Source organism: Pipra filicauda, unplaced genomic scaffold (genome assembly GCF_003945595.2).
Source record: "Pipra filicauda isolate LSUMZ 115617 unplaced genomic scaffold, ASM394559v2 scaffold168_size1973030_pilon, whole genome shotgun sequence".
Taxonomy (NCBI): Eukaryota; Metazoa; Chordata; class Aves; order Passeriformes; family Pipridae; genus Pipra; species Pipra filicauda.
Window position 1 is genome coordinate 1,487,988 of NW_024104195.1, and position 21,523 is coordinate 1,509,510.

The 21,523-nt window shown below is 38.2% G+C and overlaps 1 protein-coding gene and 1 long non-coding RNA gene across 2 annotated transcripts in view; one reads left to right on the plus strand and one right to left on the minus strand.

Annotated features, from left to right (window-relative positions):
* MEGF10 (multiple EGF like domains 10) overlaps positions 1-21,523 on the minus strand; it is an 86,211-nt gene that overhangs the window by 6,131 nt on the left and 58,557 nt on the right. Inside the window, exons 14-22 of the mRNA XM_027712538.2 lie at positions 14,347-14,493; positions 10,786-10,920; positions 10,422-10,550; positions 7,247-7,375; positions 5,844-5,972; positions 3,494-3,622; positions 2,754-2,990; positions 1,833-1,960; positions 1,540-1,663 (exon numbers count right to left, since the gene is read on the minus strand). Of these exons, the coding sequence (XP_027568339.1) occupies positions 1,540-1,663; positions 1,833-1,960; positions 2,754-2,990; positions 3,494-3,622; positions 5,844-5,972; positions 7,247-7,375; positions 10,422-10,550; positions 10,786-10,920; positions 14,347-14,493 (1,287 nt within the window). The remainder of the gene's footprint in view (positions 1-1,539; positions 1,664-1,832; positions 1,961-2,753; positions 2,991-3,493; positions 3,623-5,843; positions 5,973-7,246; positions 7,376-10,421; positions 10,551-10,785; positions 10,921-14,346; positions 14,494-21,523) is intronic.
* On the plus strand, positions 5,513-15,128 carry LOC120322908. Its single transcript, XR_005562865.1, has 3 exons — positions 5,513-6,004; positions 9,920-10,059; positions 13,546-15,128. It is a non-coding gene; the product is annotated as an uncharacterized LOC120322908 (long non-coding RNA).

The window sequence follows — 21,523 nt, forward strand, 5'->3', positions numbered from 1 at the left end:
TCTGGATAAACCGTATCTGCCAGAAGAGCATCCCATCTTAACCTGAAAATTTCAGGGTATGGAAAGTTCACTCTACTTCTTGATATTTTGCTTCCAAATTTAATTATTGCCAAAATTAATCATGCCCAGGGTCCCTGTTACAGTCTCTTGACCTGCACGAATGGCCTAAGCACACAGCACCTGAATCTGCAACTTTGCAATTACCTGTTAATAAGAGATTTCTCTCAATATAAATCCGAATGTAAACATGAGCAGTGCATGACAACTATCTCCAGAGACCTGGCACTTACCTGGTTATTAATCCATTCAAATAGCTGATTGATATTCTGGAGAGCTAATTTCTTAAATTAGACTGTATTTTGGTACTGTGCCAGGAACTTTATGAAAGCCTAAAATCATTTTATCAATACCATATCTCTGTAAGCAAAAACCATAGTTTTCAAGAAGGAAATTATATTATTTGAGGAGACCTAAACCTATTTAATTTTATTCCTACTCCATCTTATTAGATCTTTTGTCAGCTGTTCTGTTGTTTTTACAAGTCTTATGCCCAGGACACCAAGTTACCCAAGTAATCCCATTTGATCTTCTAGGAAACAGACATAATATCAGCATTCATCTAGTCCTCTGGAATCATCCTGTTACTGAGAATCTCCTGCCATGGGTTAACCATAGCAAGTGTCTCTTAGGAGCCTTAAGTACAAGTGCTCTAAAAAAATGTGAAGCTGAACATCAAGGCTTATGTAACCCTTTTCTGTAAAAACCCCAAAACAAACCCAAGAGATCTGAGCCTGAATGGTGGTTTGACCAAGACTGGGGATGAGCAAGAAACATAACAATGCTGCATACAGTTGTTCTGATTCCCAGAATCTCATATATTTGTAAGTACCAGAAATGAAGGTAATTAAATGATCTAAATGATACTGGCACTGAAAGTCTCTTTTAAGGGTCTTTCACTGGCCAGTGCAATCCAGCCTTTTTGGAGTGCATGAGTTTGGAAAAGAATAAAAAGACAGCATAAAGCAGGATACAGCAACTCTAACCACTTCTTAGGAATTTTTCTTCTTAGAGATAATGTTCTGTCTTCTAGCAAATGGGAGGCTTAGCTGGGAAGATCTCCTAGAATTTACATATGAAGCAGCTCAGATGATGAGAAACTACTTTTTAAACCATTGATTCCATTTGGTAGGGATTAAAAAAAAGAATACATGCAACTTTTCATTTATTTAATAAGAGTATGTAATTTTTTCAAAGCAGACCCTTATTGTACAATACCCATTGTTTTATAAAACTAATCAATAAGCAAACCTTCTAACAAAAATAATATGAGATATTTTGCATCTCATGTCTGTGCTGGGAATCAGACTGTTTCAGCATACCTCACAAGAGGGAAGGTCAAACCTATAACCCTGAACCTCACGCACAATCTGACCAACTTGATATTACCCTGAGAGGAGACTCAGGAAAGCATTCCTGCTTTCTAATCCATCACACACACAATGAATGATGTTCACATTCTCTCCTTTTTTTTTTCCTTACCAAGTTCATTGAGGTAGCCACCATGTTTCCAGTCTGCTGGCAGTGTTCCTGTGTAGTCCATGGCAGTACCTCGTTTTCCAGGTTCCACATTTTTAAGGTTCACAAACAGCTGATTGTTTTTTACCTGTTTCAAAGAAAGATGGGCAATAGAAACTTAAACTAGTGGGAAGCTGCTGAATTTCCACCTGATAATCAGGGAAAGCAAAAATAAACCAAATGGGAAACATTAGGGAATAAAGTAAAATAAACTGAAGACTAATTGACAGAGAAGTTTACAGATTTTTATGCTTTACCTTTGCTAAAGTCAGCCTCTCCATGTTGTTTACATGAGGTGGGGTAGTGCATTGAGTTAAAGTATGATAACTAGGGTTAGAGAAATAGTGACTGTTGGCATTTCCACCATTACTGTGAGGGATGGTTTCTGAAAAGAAAAAGACAGGAAGATGAACAACTGAAAATAACATGGCATTTCTTCCTCAAAGATATGTTTTTGACAGTGCTGCTCTGATTTCAGAATCTGATTTTGAGTTTCTTAAAAAAACCTACCGAAACAAAACTAAAAATCTTGCATTTATTTTAAGAAATTAGAGATACAGAACAGTAAGTAACTAGTCATGCCCCCACTTTCAGCAAAGATCATACACAAGTGTTACTTGTTAACATCTCTGTTTTATCTCTGTAGTCATAGCATTGCCCTAATCACTGTCACTTGCACCATTAAGTTCACACCAACATTTTCTGGTGCTTCAAAAGCCACTAGTACCTTTGCTGATTTGCTTTTTCTTAACTCTTGACAACTGTTTCTGCTGTTGTCTTCAACTGCTGCTTTCCTTAAACAGTGGTGTGCAAAAAACAGCATTGCCTTAAGTTTTGTGTACCCACTGCATCGCAACTCACAGGCACTTTCATAGGTCAGAAACTCCTGTTTGCTTCATTTCTCTTTCCCTTAATTTGTTTCAAACTTGAGCCACTTTCCTATCCGGTTCTCTACAGAATCTTGCCACAGATAGTGTGAAATCTTGATTTTTCTACAGCCGTAGCAGCCTTTCTGTATTCAAGCTGTTGACATTGAATTTAAAGTCTCTGTAGAAACCATATTTTGCCACACTCCAGTTCTCTTTAAAAACAGGCACAGGGGAATAGAAATGTCCATACTTCCACTGTTTAATGAAGAAAAATATTTGAGGATAAAATCTGTTCTAAACATCACTTACCTGAAATGGTGTAATCTGCATTCATGATCCTCATAGCAGGGGTGTAGGTCACTGTGGGCATATTTGTTTCTTTTCCTTTCTGCTTATGTCTGTAAATGATGAACAGTACTAGCAGGAAAAGCACAACCAGGACAAGAACAATGATGCCTGCTATAGCCCCTATCTGGTAGGAGTCAGCAGGGATGGCAGTACTGGTACGGCTTAAACTGTTCAGGTTTCCCACAATGATTACACCAGCTGAAATACAAGAAAAAATAAAAATATGTGGCATGAACTCAGAAGGTCATGTGTCAGGAGCAGAAGACAAGATTTCACTTCTAAATCTTCCTGCTAACCTAACTGTATTTAATAATGCCAAAATAGAGCTATGTCAGAAACCAATGTGAGGACAATCCTAACCTTAAGGAAAAACATTCATGATCTTCACAGAAAGAGATATTTTCATGAATTTGAAGTAGGAATATTCCCTAGGCAAAAGGACAGGGCAGGTAAAGCACATGCTTTGGACAGCACAGCCCTGTAAAACATTTTGTGCAATCTACACTTGAGAGCTTTGCTCCAATTAACTATCACTGAGGCATCTCATTTAAAGTGTACAGAATGTATTTAATAGAATGGACTACTTAAATGCTCATGCCTTCTCAGATCTACTTAATGAATGACACAGAGATGGTATTTCATAGGTCAATGCAATTTTTACAGGAAACAGTTACAGTAGTTTTATTGCATCCAGGCTTTACCTTGATCACACCTCGCCCCTTTCCAGCCTGGGCTGCAGTAACACGTGCCAGTGATGTGGTCACAGGTTGAGTTGTTCAGACAATCACAGATCTGACGGCACCCATACCCGTATGTACCCTGGGGACATTCTGCATAAGTGAAAATGAGACACAGTCAGTACTTATTAAGTGCTTTGGTAATTACAGACCTGCAGCGCCACACGTTTCTAACCCCACACGCCCACACGTTTCAGTCCGTGGTCAGCAGATGGCAATGTGTCATTAGCAGCAGATCTCTTCAGGAAGGAATCCTAAAAGGACGCCTCAGCATGTGTGTTTATGTGTGGGAAAGGAGAAGGAAATTTTATTTAGAAGTGTATTCATCCTTTACCTGCAATGTTGTTGCCACTAAGGCAGTGCAGTTAGGAAGGAAAAAAAAAATCCTAATAAGATAAAAAGGGTAGGAGACAGGGAAGAAATGGGCAAGATGTGAATAAAGAGCCAGAACACAATGTCTTTCAGGTTGCTCATATCCCAGTGCTTGAAAAATCATCTAATCATACAGGTGGAGTCAGATATCTGGCTGTTGTCATATCTTATGACAGCTGTGCTGATGTAAAATAGCAAGAAGAAAGGGCCATAACAGTGAGTCTAAACTGCAACACACATTTATATAAAAATAAAACTGCTGCTTTGATACTGTGATGAATGTACTGAGAAACTACCTACAGGAGGAAAATGCTAAATCATGGAGAATAAGCTAATTGGAAGAGTTTCACAGATTTTTTTCTCTCCTAGAATGACTTGAATACAATAATTAATTACTGATCAAAGTGTCTCCTACATCATGACATAAGCGTGGTAGAGAATTATCCTAAACTGATAAAAATTATTTCTTTTATGCTGCCACCTCTGGTACTGTGTGTAACACTAATGTGTTACATTATAGGAGTTCTGATGGTTTCAGCAAGTATGGTAGGTCTTCACCTTCTGAGACTCAATTTTCTGAAATATCTCAGGAGTTCTGTAATGATATTAATTTGTTCTTCTTTTTGTCTTTTTAAAAGAATATAACTCACCTTTTAGGCATTCCTAATTTAGAATAATTTACAAAGTAACGCAATGAATGCCAGATAATGTTTTTGCATTATCTGGCATTCACTTGAGTCTTGTCTCAAGTGAAACTTCCATGTCTATATAGATTCTCCTTCTCTTTATTACACTCAATTAAACAGAATTTTAATTACTGAAGTAAATGTCTGGGCAAAAAATATCATGTCATAATATATTTTGGCATTTTAAAATCTGAATTAGAACAAATACCAAAACATTTAGTTTCTCAGGCACTCAGCAATAGGACAAGGGGGCACGGGCTTAAGCTCCGCCAGGGGAAATTTAAGTTGGATATCAGGAGAAAATTCTTTACAGAGAGAGTAATCAGGCATTGGAATGGGCTGCCCAGAGAGGTGGTGGATTCACCATCACTGGAGATTTTTAAACGCAGATTGGACGTGGCACTGAGTGCCATGATCTAGTAAATGGACTGGATTTGGACCAAGGGTTGGACTCGATGATCTCGGAGGTCTTTTCCAACCCAATCGATTCTATGATTCTATGATTCTATGATTCTATATTGTTACATCATTATTATAAAATTCTAAGAAAAATATAAAATCTATAAAATGTAATAATAGACTTGGATTTGCCAAAGTATTCAAAATTATTTTTTGATATCAAGTGACTGTCTTAAAAAGTTAGTCTTTCCCTGAACTTTATTGCTCTTTCTAAGTGAAACAGAGAAATCATCAGAGTGCATGAATTTGGGAGCACCTCTCCATAAAGTTAGCAAGAGTTGGACAAACACTTCCTGTGCTTATGAGCCGGATTCTTCTTTTAATGTTGTTCAATGTGGCACCACTATTGATGTCAGTGGTGTTATTCTTGATTTTCATGTATAACAACCACACACATATGAAAACAAAATAGCATCTACAATGCTTTTATAATCCAAATGTGTTGCAAAACCACATTGCACAGATTAATTGTATCCCCACCACTTCTTATCTTTAGTTTTCTAACTATTAGTTTTCTAACTATTACTTTTCATTGTGGTTTATGCTAATCACAATTACTTGGATTCATATATTGCTTTTACATGACAAGAGTTGGATGTTTTTTTAGCATTAAGTCCAAAGCAACTAAAACATAGTGCAAATGCCTCTTACACGGAGCTACAAATTGAAAGAAACAGCCATTGCAATCATCAGTCTTAATAACTAGTTTTGTGGGCTTTTCTCTCTTAGGAAAAAGCTCGGTCCAGCTCCTGAAGCTCTTCCCCTGTCAGAATTCCCACTGTGGCCAGAACACTCACTCTGCTCGCAGTGCTTGCCCATGAACCCCGTGCGACATGTGCACTGCCCGCTGATGTGGTCACAGTCGGCTCCATTCTGACACTGGCAGATCAAGGCACAGTCCTTCCCGAAAAACCCCAAGGGACATCCTGCAGCACAAGGAGAGGGACGAGAAAAAGAGGTGAAACAGCCACTCCAGAAATGAAACGCGAATATTCTGGTTTAGTGTGTTACTGAGAGCTCATTTTTGTAGCTTCAGGAACATTCTATAAACACAAGAGATCGAGCTCTATCTTATTTGAAGTGGTTTAAAATACACATTAGGCAAAATCTGCATAAAAATGGGGTTGGGAAATTGAGCAGAAATTGGGAAATAGTGCAGACAACAGAGGTTCTGAAGAAGGCAGCAAGAACAGCTCTTTGAAGAAATGGGTTTGAGAAGGTATTGAGTGAGAAGAAAGAGGGCAGTTTGTGAACCAGACCACAGAGTCTGTTCAGCAGTCAGTGAATATTTGGACATCTTTTCCTCACAGTTTATGCTGAAGCACAACAAAAATAAAAATAACAGCATATTGTATGTGAGCTACTCACAAAGATACCATTTCAGTATGGAGAAGACATACCACTGCAAAGAGATCATTATTCACCAGCAGGATGCAAAATAACCATGATAGCTGACAGCAGAACAGCATAGTAAATGTCTTCCAGAACTTTATCCATATGGCCCTGCAATATATCTGTTATTTCTTGACACTCTGACATTATTCATTTGAAAAAAGAGAGTTCTGATTTATGAAAAATATGTATTTAAAACACTGAATGCAGAACACAGTCAGCAGTCATATTTTTCTTGAGGTCAAAGATAAGAGTTCTGCCCAGATTACAGTCAGTGGGGGTGTGACTACCTGAACTGAAGGTAAACCAAATTGAAGGTGCAATATGATAAAAAGCCAGCTCTATCAAAATTTATTTCTAGCAAATGTTTATTTCTCAAACTTTGTATGAACTCTCACCCAGCATATGATGAGTGCCACATACCTACACCCAGTCATGCATGGCTTTTTTATTTTAATGAAAAGCTCTTGGGGGAAAAAAAATCAGTATTAATGTATTATTAAATGAAAAACATCCCAAAACAAACTATAATTTTACAGTCTAGTGAAGTTAACTTTCCACGTTCCAGATAAAATAACTCCTGTATTAGTATTTGAATTACAGGTACTGAGCTTCAGCTGTTGTAATTGCAATTGCAGATATTGGATGTACAGTGTGATCACTCTGCAGTGACAAGAGGGGCTGTGCCTCAGCAGATCACAGCCACAGCTGAGACAGAAGCTGTTCCCATGGCTTCAATCTGAAGGACACTGAAGGATAATTCCGTCACTGATTTGTAGACTGAGAATGGAATACAAAAGTCACTTACTCTGTGTACAGTAAAGACCAGTCCACCCTGGGGTACACTTGCACTCCCCGTCATAGGCACTGCAGAAAGCCCCATTGTGGCAGTTGCACGTGTGGATGCAGTTTGGTCCCCAGTGGGAAGGTGGACAAGCTAAAACAACCCAAAGCAATTAATTAATCTCAAATGAAAAAGCCGTTGATACCCATGAATAGAGCTGCTTCCATTCACATATGAGCACTGCTTTGTTTGGTGTTTGTTGTTTTCCTTTCAGATGTGTGGTTTGGGCTGCTCTATTCTGACCAAATAGCCACAGATTTATTTATTTATTTAAACTAGGAAATCATTTTACTCCAGGTAAAAAGTGCTGAAAAATAATAAATATGTGAAAACCCCAGTGATACATAATTGATACTGAGTACACAGGACATTCATACCAGCTTTCTCATAAAGACATTGTTTCCTTTCTCCATTTATTTTTTAATCTGCAAACAGTTCAATTGTTTACAGTCAAGAGGATATGGTTTTTAAGTCTCAAAAGTGAAGGTAAACAGAGGTTGAAACAGCTATATAGCCTATAGCTTTAGACCCAAAACTAAGCTTGCTTCTTATGTTTCCACTATAATTGCTTAAATGTGGTGCATATAATCAGGTCTGTGCCTTAGTCAAGTTAACTCAGTTGCTTCCATGGGTCCAATAATAAATATAATATTTCTAAAAACCAAGTAATAGCTATAAAGTGGAGATTACTTTGCTCACAATCATGTCAATACATTAGGAGACAGAATTTACTGGCTGCTTTGAAAATGTCATGATGAATGACTGTGATACTGTGTGCTGCCATTAGAACAGTGAAGTGGTTCCAAAATGCTAATTACTTTTCAGAGACAGAGAAAGATAATTTTCCTCATGTTAGAATACCACAAAGTGAAGAGGGTACTCTAAGAATAGACCCTTTCTGTTAGGTAGGATTCACATCTTGAGGGTTTTTTTTTCATTAAGAAAGTGGTTCTTTAAGTAGTACTTTAGTACTTTAAAAATAGTTTTAAGGAGTACAGTGTAAGTATTTCATAGGAGAGAAGAAACAGGTCAGACATGGAAGCTGTAGTTTTATTCCTGTGTAAATTTAAAGAGGCTGATAACTCCTTATTGTTGTGTACTGAATTGGTTGTCCAGAGACCTGTCTGGGAGCAATAACAATTCCTGAATCCTTTAAATATTTGCATAATTATTCATGTATGTGTGGGCTGTAATTTTGCAGTGTCATCTTTGCCCAAAGTTCACTTCGTTAAGTAACATATTACATTGTATCGAAAAAAAGGATTAAGTTTGGTTTTTGTTTTCACTTCAGTTGTGCCTCATAATTATTATAATTATAGTTTTGTGTTTGAAATTAGTGGTCAACTAAGAAGGAATGTAAATCACATACAGCCAGAAGGTTAAAAGTTTGAAAAAGGTCTCTAGTTCTGAATGAAATTATTGGAATAATTATTTTCCATGTTAACTAAAGGCCTTTACACAAAGCAAATAAACTTCCTCTGTCATGGTCCATGAGCACAGCCTCAATAAGCACTTCCATTCATATTGCTGGCACCATTTTCTTGTTATTGATTCAGTGAGTAAGTCCCTCCTCCTCCTAAATACCCCTATTCTGCTACTCTCCCAACTACCTACTTATTTTACCATACAACCAGGTGGTACTTTGTACCAACTGGCTTCCACAGGAATAGGCCCAAGATTTAGTTTGGTATCATATTGAGTTGTGCATGCTAATCAGTTCACAGAACTTAGCCAGGGAAGTGTTTGGTTTTTTTTTTTCCAAACTGACCAGATGTTACATTGCACCGGTACAGAGCCAGTTAACCTGGGCCGGTCAAACCTTAAATGATATAAACCAATGAGGCCTATTATTAGGAAATGCACCTCCCTGGGAACCCCACCACAATATCTTTTGAACTTTAAAATATCAGAGTATGGTGCAGCTACTTTTACTTACAAAAATGGGTTGACTGAAGTTTTGGCATGCATATGTTTCAGACTGCATGGATTTTAGTACCTTATGGGATTGGATATACTTCTTGTGAGAATTTTGCTTAAAACAGTTCTTTCCTGTAATTAGTAATTTGCATACACCCAGGAAGGCATATGGAGAATGACTAATTTAATAAAATAACTCTAAAAAGTAATAAAATTAGGGCTTTTCCCTCCTCCTTTTTAAAGTCAATAACAAAGTTTCTACTGAGTTTAGCATACTAAGACAATACTCATCCAGTGAGGCAGAATGACACTAAAAATGTCTATCTGTGAAACATTTAAAAAAGGAAGAAACAGAAAAATCCATCACAAAGTTATAAACACTTTAAAAAAAGTCTTAGTGGTAAATTTCTTAACGAAATGTTCAGATGTTTAGTAAGAACAAGGATGGTAGTGCATTCAGAGCACTAAATTGCATCTGAGAAAATCTCAGCTTAGTTTTCAGCCTTGCCAGTAGCTCTCTTTGCAAAAGAGAGTAAGAAAAAACACCCTGTATTTCAGTGCTTCTTATTTATAAAATAATACCTCTTATTCATAAGATTGTCCTGAGGATACAAGCCCTGAGATGTTCACAACACTACTGTGAAAAGAGTAAATAATTACACATAAACAAACAACAGACCAAGAACTCTCTCTCTAATGCAAAGATTTATCAATCCACAGACATGTTCGAAGAGACCTGTATAATCTCCTAGTCCAACATCCTATTCAAAGGTTCTTCAATTATGATAATTTCACAGCCTCTTCCAGGCCAGAGACTTCAGAGCGTCTCTGGACAGTTGCTGTGTCTGACAACTCTCACGGTAAGGATTTTTATTCTTTTATCTAGTAAAAGTTACCCTTGCTGCAACCTGTGAGTATTGCCTCTTGTCTCTTCACTGTGCACTTCTGAAATGAGCCTGATACAGCTTCTCCACAACTCTCCTTTGGGCAGTGGAAGGCTGAAAATTGATCCCTCCTATCCTGCACTCCAGCCCACTCATTGAAAGGATTATAGTGCACCATGACAGTGTTGATAAAATGAAGAAAAGTTTAGCCATATATTCATTATTTACCATGAAGTCCTAATTTCTGACTTAGACAGTGTTGTCTTACCAAAATGTTGATACTTTAGCTGGACCCTGGTTATTTGTTCTAAAATTAAAGGGAAAAAACTGATACTTACGCTGAGAGCAGTCGCTACCAATCCAGCCAGGGTAACACTGACAGGATCTGTCAATAGGATTACAAGTTCCATTATTGGTGCAGGTGCATATTCCAATGCAGTTCTTGCCAAATCTGCCACTGGGACATACTGAGAAGACATTGTCAGAATTAGAACTCCTTAGCAATCAGAACAAGATTTTATTTTCTTTATTTCAAGAGAAAGCAACTAATATTTGGATCAAGAAATGTATTGCTTAGTATAACATTAAAGTAAGGCATTGTAAATTCTGGTAAGCACAATATCCATACTTACTATACAAATAATACAATTAAGAGTACAGTGGGTTTCACACTTTATGAAATGTCTTTATTACATGTTGTACCTTCATTACAGAGGGCTCCTGTAAATCCAGGCAGGCAGTCACACAAGCCAGTGATGTGGTGGCAGGGACCACTGCTATGCACACACTGGGGGCAAGTCTGGCTGCAGCGGTGTCCGTAAAACCCAGGGGAGCAAACTGGAACCAGAGAGAACAAATTGACATTGACTTCCTTGCTTTCCATACAGCCATGAACTGTAGGGCACTTGTTTCTGACTTGGAATTAGCTCTTCTTTCTAAATACACAGGAGTTGCAATAGTGGTGGTTATTATCTGTAGAGTTCAATGATTTACTGTGGTGGGGGGGAAACAGTTTTCCCCCTGCAGTTACAAAATGGTAAAACCCCAGGGGGTGGTGACCCTTGAAGTTTTGAGGTTTTACCCAATGAGCACTTCTGCAAAATATAAACATATCACAAGCAGAACGGAAGAGAAGGTAGTTGTTGAAGTTGTTGAGAGAGGTGGCCATGTTCTGAGACCACGAGGAAAGGGCTCGGAGCCCCTTGGGGCCTCTGGGCCCCCCCCCAGCCCCCAGCAGGGGGGCTACAGAGACTTAGAACAGTGTTAAACTAGACCAAGTATCTGTAGCTAGAAAGCTAAAGAAGTTTTCTCCACCGTGAGTGAGCAGAGACAGAGCAGCATCAGCAGCGGCAGAACTGCACTGACCGAAGAAACGGTGGCAGAGAGCCAGAAGAGATAAGAAAGAGGCAGAGGCAGCTTGCAGCCAGTCAAAGAAGACACAGAAGAGAGCCGAGAGAGAGAGCCAGCAGCAGAGAGAGCAGACTAGCTGTACAGGCAGAGTTTTTGGGGGAAGAACTAAACCAAAAAACCCCCAAACTCCTTTTGTGACCTTTCCTAAGTGGAGAGGATGGACTCCTACTGAATGGAAGTCCTAAAACTGCAGCAGCACTGCAGAAAAGAGCTGTAAAGCTCAGAAGGAATGTGGAGGGGGTGACCTTGGCCCCCCCGCTGCTTGAGACAGAGCACAGAGCTCTGCAAAGGGGCTTGAATCCCCTGAAGATAAGGACCGTCACGAAGACCCCTGTGCTTCATGATATGACGTGGTGATAGCGCCCTTGTCCTGGAAAATGCAGCCCACGGAAGATAAGACCCTCGCTTGAAGACGAGTGGCCGAGGGGCTTGGATACCCCCTCGTGAGTACTGGCAGAGATCCAGCTACAGCTGCTGCATGGAAGAGCGAAACAGAGAACCTGCTGCCCTAGAGAAACTGCTGCTCTGAGAGTGGAAAGAGATCTTTTCCTTCTTCCCTCCTGGACTTTTATTTGGAGGGGAGAAGAGATTTGATCCATTGTAAATACTTTTATGTCATGGTAGAGATAGCTAAGATTGTATATAATGTATTGTAGTATTTATTTGTACAGTCATTATAATATATTCCCTTTTCCCCATTTTGAATCTTGTGTAGTGTCTGGAAACCATCTCACCCTGAGTTGAGATGTGGGGAGGGGGCTTGGACTAGGGAATTAGATCTTTTGGAGCTCTCAAACCATGACATTTACTGTCACAAAAGGAGATTTGCTCGTTTTCCTCAAGGTTAATAATTCTGGTTAATAATGACTTAGTCAACATTCTGTTACATGTCAAGCCACACTGTGATTGGATAATGTTTGAAATGTATATTTACTTTATTGTTATACATATTTGTCCAATCATAGATGTGTTTTAAAGCATATTTGAAGACAAGTAATTTAAAATAACAGAGAATAGTTTTTCTCTAGATGAGTAAGGTCATCTTAGATCTTGACTTCTTATGTGCTTCCTAACATGGGAACTAACTTACCCATTACTTCATTGGTAAAAAATACAAATGTTTTCCAGTCAACCTTTCTTTCAGATATTCACTGTACTCATTACATGGTACAGAGTCACCTAACTTTTAGAGAACCTGAGACCAGAAATACAAAGTCTACCAGTTAATTCTGATACTAAAAGCACGAGTTTCTTAAAAAACAAAACAACTAAAAAATCAGCCAACCAACCAATAAACCACCAAAAAAAACCCAAACCCCAAAAAACCCCACCCAAAACAAAAACAGGGGGGAAAAATGGGCTGTTACATAAAATCTCCTTCTTTGTAGCTCTAATCCCTTTTGGCATTCGTTTCCTGATAAATGTAAAGTATTAGGTAATACATCAAGAGAAATACCTGCACAGCTGCAATTAGCACTGACAAAAGGAACTTGGAATCTTTTCAATATTTTAATTTCATCCAAGTTTCAGTGTTTTAATTATACACTTGATACAAATTATATGGCCAGATCTCTCTACAGAGGTTAACTTTTCCAAGTGAAACAATGCCAAAAGGTCTTCCTGTTTACTGAAAAGGCACTTTCTGACTGGGATCCAAATTATTTGTATGACCTTTGTCTTCCCAGCCTCCAGATCGCGCATCAGAGAGGGGCTCTGAGAGGCACTAGACTGGAAGCTTCTCGTCCAGATCATAAGCACAGTTCCAAAACACAAGGGAACATTTTTACATGTAGTGTTACACTGAGTCTGCTTTTGGATTAACTGATTAACTGCAGTGCCTTTAGAGATTAGATAGTGAGAATAATTACTGTGCATAGTTAGAAATGCTCAAGGAATACTAATGCCACCCTAATGTGGGGTTTAGTAGTGCCATAGGCAATCACATCCTTCAGCTTGAGATTTTGCCATTCCTGGACTGTTAGGACTTGACCCTCCTCCGATTCTCCTTCTAACATATCAGTGACCATTTCATGTTGTCTCCTGCCTTTTCAGCCTCTTTTGGAAGACCCAGGAGCATCTCTGCTTGGCCTCACTCCACCTACTTCTTGACTCTGTTTCTGGGAGACCTACTCTGAAAATGAGGCTACCCCCAATTCCAGGAGACACACATTTCTCTTCCCTGAACACCCTTCCCTCACAGCTTCGATGATTCAAACTAAAGGCAGCTGGACTGCTGGAAAACTGTGACAAATCTTGTTGGGAGGGTAGACTTATTATTTACCTCCTTGATTCTAGCACAATTTTCCTTAGTTTATCTGTATCTCTATTCTTGTAATTTTAATTTTAATTTTTTCAAAAGGAACCATGGGTACATTTGATATCCTGTTCTCACTCTGAGGCCTGATGCCACTGCTGATTCTTACAAAGTAAGTGTTTAAAAAAAAAGCAATAACTAAGCCAATAATTCCTACCAAACTCAATGGGGAGGTTTTTAAGTTTCTGAAACTCATGTATGTTTTATTTACCTAACAAAATACACATTACAGTACATAAGTTTACCCTTAGAATGGAGTCCCCTACTAAATTTCTTAGAAAGTCATATTCATAACAATGCCACAGCACAGACAGTGAATAAAAGTAAAGTTGTACCATAACAAGAAGAGCACTACTGCTTTGTTCATTTAAGATAACACTTTTTTTCTGCATATTGATATATTTTGAGAAAATGCCCCATCAGGGAGCATTTCATAGTACTTCATACTACAATTAACAAAGCATTGTTGTGTTATATGATATGTATTCCAAGTAAGAGGAGGAGAAACAGAGATTTTAAAACATTAATTTTGTTCTTACTTCTCTGACAAGTGGTGCCTCTGTATCCTGGTGCACACTCACAGATTCCATCATCTGGAGAGCAAGATGCTCCATTTTTGCAGTAACAAGGCAGGGAGCAATTTGGACCCCACTGTCCCTCAGCACACACACTGTCACAGTGAATGCCTGAAAACATAAATAAAACATTTGTGAAGAACTCTCATGCATAGTAAGGTTAAACCTGTGGTCCTCAGTGGACAGATTTTCAAAACACAGCTCGCATAACCTGTTTTTGAAAATACCACTAACATCAGGAAAATAGAACACAGTAAATGTGCATCCCTGTTCCTGTCTTCCCCCAGAACAGTGAATTTCGTATTCTAGTTTTTATGAGATGTACATAAATGGCTTTTGCTTTCTCCATAATGGCCGTTTCAAAACGGCAAAACCTTATTTTCAAATTTTATGTTTGGGAAACGCATGACAAAAGGTATATAGAAACTCTTCCTTCTGAGCATAAGAATTCTTTGGGTCTGACATAACTTTGTATAATAATGGTGTACAGGACACTGAATGATTTCTAATTAGTGGTGAGCTGATTACTGCTCAGCTTCATACCGCATGGAAAAATGTAGCGCACACAAAGGGTTTCCAAACACACCACATGAGCATTCCAAAATGCTTAGCTGCAACAGTGTTACAGATGCTAGTCAGTCAGTGCTTTGTTTAGCTGCTTTTGATATAAAATTGATTGTAAAATGGCCGCAACCTGAATCCGTACATTTAAATCATAATACAAACCACTCATTGTAATCAACCAATTACGGTCTCTTTATTGTTAGATTTTTTTTGTATTGTTTGGTTTTTCATTTGTGGCTTTTTTTTGCAATGCAGCAACATTAACTATAATTTTCCGGCTTTTTAAAAAACACTCTGCATGTTAAATGCCAGCAGGCACCACTGTGGAACTCAGACTGTATTGTGTCTACAGCACTTTTCATTAACAATTAAGTATTACTGTAATGCCTCTACTGAATGAACCCTCAGCTAAAGGAAAAGTGGACTGAATCCAACCACAACGATGTCTTGCTTTGTAAGTATTTCCAGCAAAATATGCCACAGGTTCAATGCCTTCCCAAGTCCTAAAAAAAACCCAAACCAGTTTTACATGTGACAAGAAAAAAAATCTTTGAACAGCAAAACCTACAAAATCTCATTTGTAACGATCCTGAAAAATAATTACATGGTTTACTGATAGATCAGACTCAGAGGTGATTCCTTAACACCCCCAGCATCTGCCTTGCAAAGTTTTATGTAACCTCTAATTAGAGGAAGGGTGGAACTCCAGATTCTGGAACTGTTTCTCTGCAAGACAGTGGACAGAATGAAGAATCAAATATGTGGCTCACTAATGCCAGCAAGAGAGAAAACACTTGACTTTTAAAATCCAGACATTGACCAGCAGCAGTCAGTACATAGGCCACCTAAAAGCCCTGACTGTGCAATGAGTTACTACTGACCTAAAACAAATCTATTGTCAAAAAATGAAAGACTGCTTGTATCACTCCTCTTTCATTTTTCCATGCACAGGCACTCTCCTGTCTCCATCTACATTTGAGAGGCACTGTGGACTTGCTTCTCAGTAGTCTGGGTCAACTTTTTCATTAACTCCCCATTTGTGGGTAAATGGACATAAGAGAGTGGCTTGATTTTGGATTTTGAGAGATGCTGGTGCACATGAGCAGAATGACATCACAGCTTTTTTTTTTTTTTTTTTTTTTTTTTTTTTTTTTAACAAGAACCACTTCTTTCAGCTGCATAAAATTGCTTTGCTTGGGGTTCCCAAATTTGAGAATTCGGGTCTCCAAGTCTGTGAAAGCATAAGCAGACACACGCAGAGCATTTCACAACTGAGCCTGGCACTCTGTCCACGTGAGTGTTATGTATCATATCATACACAGCTTCACTCAGTGAACCCTGCTAAAGAAAAGACATTTTTCACAGTCTTAAGGGGTTTCACTGCTGTTCAGTATATAATGGTCACTATTAACAAGCCAGTGGTTGCCAAGAGTTACCACACTGCATTATCTGAGATTATGTAGACCAGTGACATACAATAATACCAGGCTCAATTAGGCTGCCTTGATCTGTGCACAGAGGATGCTTTATGACAGTGTGGTGTCAAAGGGTGATAGTGGGCACACTGGAACAGAAAAGACAATGGGTCCCATGCTGCAGAGAGCCACGATACTTGAAAGAGCCAGCAACTACTACTGAAAATGAAAAAAGGAAAAAGCTCCTTCAGTACACACCGGGGAAAATTATCCATTAGGGAAACTGAAAAAAAGACTACATTTTCTTTCCCATTTCCACTTCTTATGAGGTGAAGAATGATATCCTTCTACTTAGCTAATAAAAAGTGTATATTAAATATCACAGAATAATAATTATGACAATATAAGATACTGAAAGTGTGCTGATTACTGCTGTTTCACTGTAAGAATTTTATTATATTCATTATTGATCAGAAGCAAAATCAGTTGCACTCCTGTGAGTGTCAAGAATGAGTGCAGCAAAGCAGAGATTATTCAGTGATTTACTGCATATCTACTTGTAAAAATAGTTTTAAATCTCACTGTTATTAAGTTCACAAGGCACTTAAAAATAAGAAATTGAGTTTCACATCTTAATAGCTGTAAAAATCAAGTATGTCCATTTTTGAGAAAGAACAAGTTAGAAATATTAAAAGGATGAAAAAAACTTTAAAAAATTAATTTCCAGAGTGATGCTTTATATGAAATTTCAGCAAAGAAATCTATGCTTTTATAGAAAAGCTAGAAATTATTGAGGAAAAAGAAGCATTTTTACTGGAACTTACAAAGCAACAGTAAACACATCTTTTACAACATGGTATCAACTGGCTTATGATTGCCACAATTTCAAGCAAGTATTAATCTTTTATGTGATAAAATTGTTTTTTATTAAGTTTTCATGTTGGTTTTGATACTGATAAGGATAACTGCGAGAAAATGTTTTTGCCAGAGCTATGGACAAAGAGCTCTTTGATGGCCTTCACAAGTTGCTAGGCAATGGCTGAATGGTCATGATAAACTTCAGCTAAGCTGCTCTAAAGAAATGCTCGTGCATTTAATGCCCAGTGCTTTATGCTGGGGGCCTCACATCTAAATCAGCATTCCCCCAACATTCGTAGTTGCATGAATGAAGTAAAGAATTCTTTAGGGATACGAGTGTTTCTGCCCATGCTAGCAGAGTATTTCCATACTCCCTATGCTATATTTTGAAGTTGAGACTCAATGATTCTTGCAAGTCAGATCAACAAAGAGCTAATTTGTTTTAGCACCTGAAGGGAGAAAAAAAATCTACCAATTATTTCTTACTATCTTCCCAGGCAAATTTATTATTGGACTAAATGCTGTTTTCCAGCTTGTTATGTTTCTATTAGTCTGATAAAAGGTTATCCAAGCTTTTAAAAGAATTTTTTTTCATAAAGAAAATATATTTGCCATACAATTTATCTTCACAACACGTGGAACTTTCCAGTATAGCTCCGAAGAAGCAAAGCCTGTTTGTATATTGGTGTATTTCCCATATGTCAGGGTGAAATTATATATATAACAGCCTAAACAAGAAAAGGAACAGGCCTTCAAAGGCGGGGGAACTCTTGGTGTCATTAAAGCTAATGACACTTTTCAATTATGGCCCAAGAGCTCATATTTGAGAGGAATGAACACTTAGATCACTTCTGTTCAAGGACTTCCCTACTTCTCTGTCAAATGATGGATGAGTAGCCCAAGGAAAGGGAACTGGTGAAAAACATCACAAGCACTATTTTGAAGTACCCTAATTGTCTTTGAAGGAGAGAGGTATCTCACTCCCTAGCTGAGAATAGCCAGAGGAAGAAATAAAGTGTCCCAAATTAAGGAGCGAATGAAAGGATTTTTTCTAGAAGTTTGGTCGTCAGCTGCTGCTTCACTGTGGCAGCCGGAGAGATTCTGCCTGCGAGTTTTGGTAGGAAGCCAGCTACAAAAGATTGTCAACAAAAACATCTGAGTTTGAAGGCAAACATCAGTATCTGCAAATTTTAGTGGATGAATAACTTTTGAAGTACTCCTAGTATCTTTCTGAAGGGTATACTCTTGCTGTTATCCACTCCAGAGGTGCTCTTCTTTTCAACTACAAATCTTTAGGTAGATACAAGGAAATAATACTTGCCATTTTTTAACTACTTGATAGTTAGAAAACAAACATACTTAATCACCAATTTAAAGCTCTTTTTTCTGAAAGAGTATTTCTTCCACATAAAGATCCACCACAACACACAGACAACAGAGGTGCAGACACACTGAAGTCCAGATGTAGGGTGGGCCAAACTTCTTATTGGAGAATTCCTCTCCTGAAGTTTGGAAAGTAAATATGCCATTTATCATGACACAGTGCCCACGTATGATTTCATTTTGTGGCACACTGAGCATCCATCCCAATGGTACCTTGTGCTTCTGGAGACCAGGGGCAGGTGGTCAAAGTGGAGGAAAAACCACATTCTTGCAAGAGGGCCTCAGCACTGGGGTACCAGCACTATGAATGTCGTTCCAGCAGCACCGTGTTTTTTGGCCTAAAGGTGAGGAAGACCCATGATATGGGTCTTTATGCCTTTTTTCTTCTTTTTAGGAGGGGAAAAAGTGCAAACACTTTGAAAGCTGAGGGGCAAGGGAGAGCTGTAGCTTGCACTTCTCAGCAGACCTGGTGATTTGCATCAGTGTCAGATGACAGAGACCTCCCTGTTATAATCCCACAACAAATGTGCCTCTTAGAAATAATGTCAGAAGCACATGGAAGGACACAGAAACAGCACATCTGGTGATAGGCAGTCTGACTAACGTCAGCAGGTGTCCAGCACAGAAAAAGTCACCAACACCCCATCTGCATGTGGATGAATGGTAAAATGTAGGCTGGTATTACTGCATCTGTCTTTTCCATAAACCAATGCTATTGTTTTGGTACAGATAATAGACTAGTGGTATTTCACAATCCCTGGCATCAGATAACCTTTAAATCGATTTTAAAAATAACAAATGTACCACTATGACATGACATTTCTTCTCAAGTGGGAAGGTGTGGCAGAACTGCACCCAAGAAAGCACAACAGTGATGTGTCATCAGTAACACCCACATTATTGTAATTGTAATCGCAGTAGTAAACAGTCTGGAGAAAAAAAGTCCTTTTGCCATTTTAATTAATTTAATTATCTTTAATTAATTTTAATTAACTAATGCTTTAATGTGAACTGTCAGTTTGCAAGAATACAAATTCTTAAATCTTTCAGGCAATTTGGGAAAAATGTGTTTTGAGAGCTGCTTGCAGAACAGGTAAGATTAAGAGATGAAACTTAAGTTACCATGGTGCCTGTTGGTTTGCTTTCTCCTTGAGACAAGTGGTAGATGTAGCTTTTTAATGGACTTTAACTTCAAATTTTTGCATAAATTATTAGGAAAATTATCATTATATATTGAGGGATTATATTTTCTATCTGTTTCTTCTGCTTTCTGTTTTAATGGTTCTTACTCCTTTCCACTGTCTCACTATTGCACTCCCTCCAAATGAAAAAAAGTTATTTATAAGATACAGTGAAAATGTCAAGGGATGAGAGCGTTTGGGTCAGACATCCTCCTCTGTGTGGGTGGATGTTTCTCATTTGTGCCATCCTGTCATGTGGCTCCTGGAACGTGATGGAATGGTCAGACTGCCAGGAAAAAGAAATCACCCTTAACTCCTGCTTTTCTAAGCAGAATTAAAGCTGCTGTGCAGGGAAAACTTAATGCAAACTACAGAGAGAATAAGATTTATTACAGTAGCCCTAGAAATAAGTCATTTTTGTTTAGGATGAAAAACCTAAGTATCTTCCTAGGCAACAGAACCTGCATTAAAACTATAAACCCTAAATAAAAACAAAGACCTAATTAAAGCCAATTTTAATTATTTATTGATTTTTTTAACAGCTGATATCAATGCAATAGTCAAAAACTTAACTTTTGTTCCTCAGTAGAACCTAAGAAGCAAAAGACAATCAATGGGCATGTTCAAAATAAAAAAAAAAAAAACAAAAAAAAAACACCTACTTAAAAAACTAAACCATGTAATATCTTTTTATTGCACCAGTGGTGAGTTGCAGCTGTATCTGGAGCCTGAAGTAAAGCCCCTGTGCCCACATCAGCAGCTCAGAGCTCCCTTACAGCCCAAGGGAGGCCCTCACAACACCAGGCCAGTGATCCACCCTCCTCATGCAGCACATGTCCTGTTCCCCAGTGTTATGGGACAACTGTGTCATCCAGCAAGGGAAAAACCTCCCTTCATTTAGTTCTACAAAGTTATATAAACTATTCCCTCTGATGAAATTCCCTGGGGAAAGTGTAGACAACTGTTCCATTCACAGAGCTGAGAAAAATACTGTATTTAAAAAGGCCTTTTTGGAAAGTTTTATTATTTTGATGGCATCAAAACATCTGGGAAAGTTCGCCTTGGATTCGTTGATTTATTCATGCTTAAAAAAAAAAAAAAGTTCACATTTTTAAGCTTCTTCAAATGTATTCATTTTTTAAATACTACCTTCCCAATGGTTTTTAAAAGACTAAATCCTTCATTTGGGTTAGATAAGCATTACACCTATCCAAAATCTGGTTCTCCCTCTCTTTTGTTTTCTTGGTTTGGTTTGGGTTTTTTGTAGGGAATACTACCCATCCAAAATTAGTATGTCTGATGCTTAGGAAAAAATCTAAGCTACTCTAACATAATTTTTGCATTTTAGAAACTTCCTGTATTTTCCACACATCCTCCATCTGCTTCTCCACCTATTATGCATAGAAATATATGTACAACCTCCCTTATTAATCCTACGATCTACTGCTGTTTCTGCAATGCAACATTACAGTACAGCTATTTGAGAACCCCTTCCTAAAATATTCTCTCCTTTTCTTTATTCATTCTAAGTATCTACACAAAGACCAGACTCCTTGTGTGTATTGCTCTGACACGTGAAGTGTGGGAGGAGGATTTTTCCAGACACTGAGTATAAAGCGAAATATGCCATTTATGTTATAAAGTATGTCTAGACATCATCAGCATGTCAAAACTAGTCTGTCACACATGGTGTTCTGATGACATCATCCAGGGATGGAGACTCAATTTTTATCAATAATT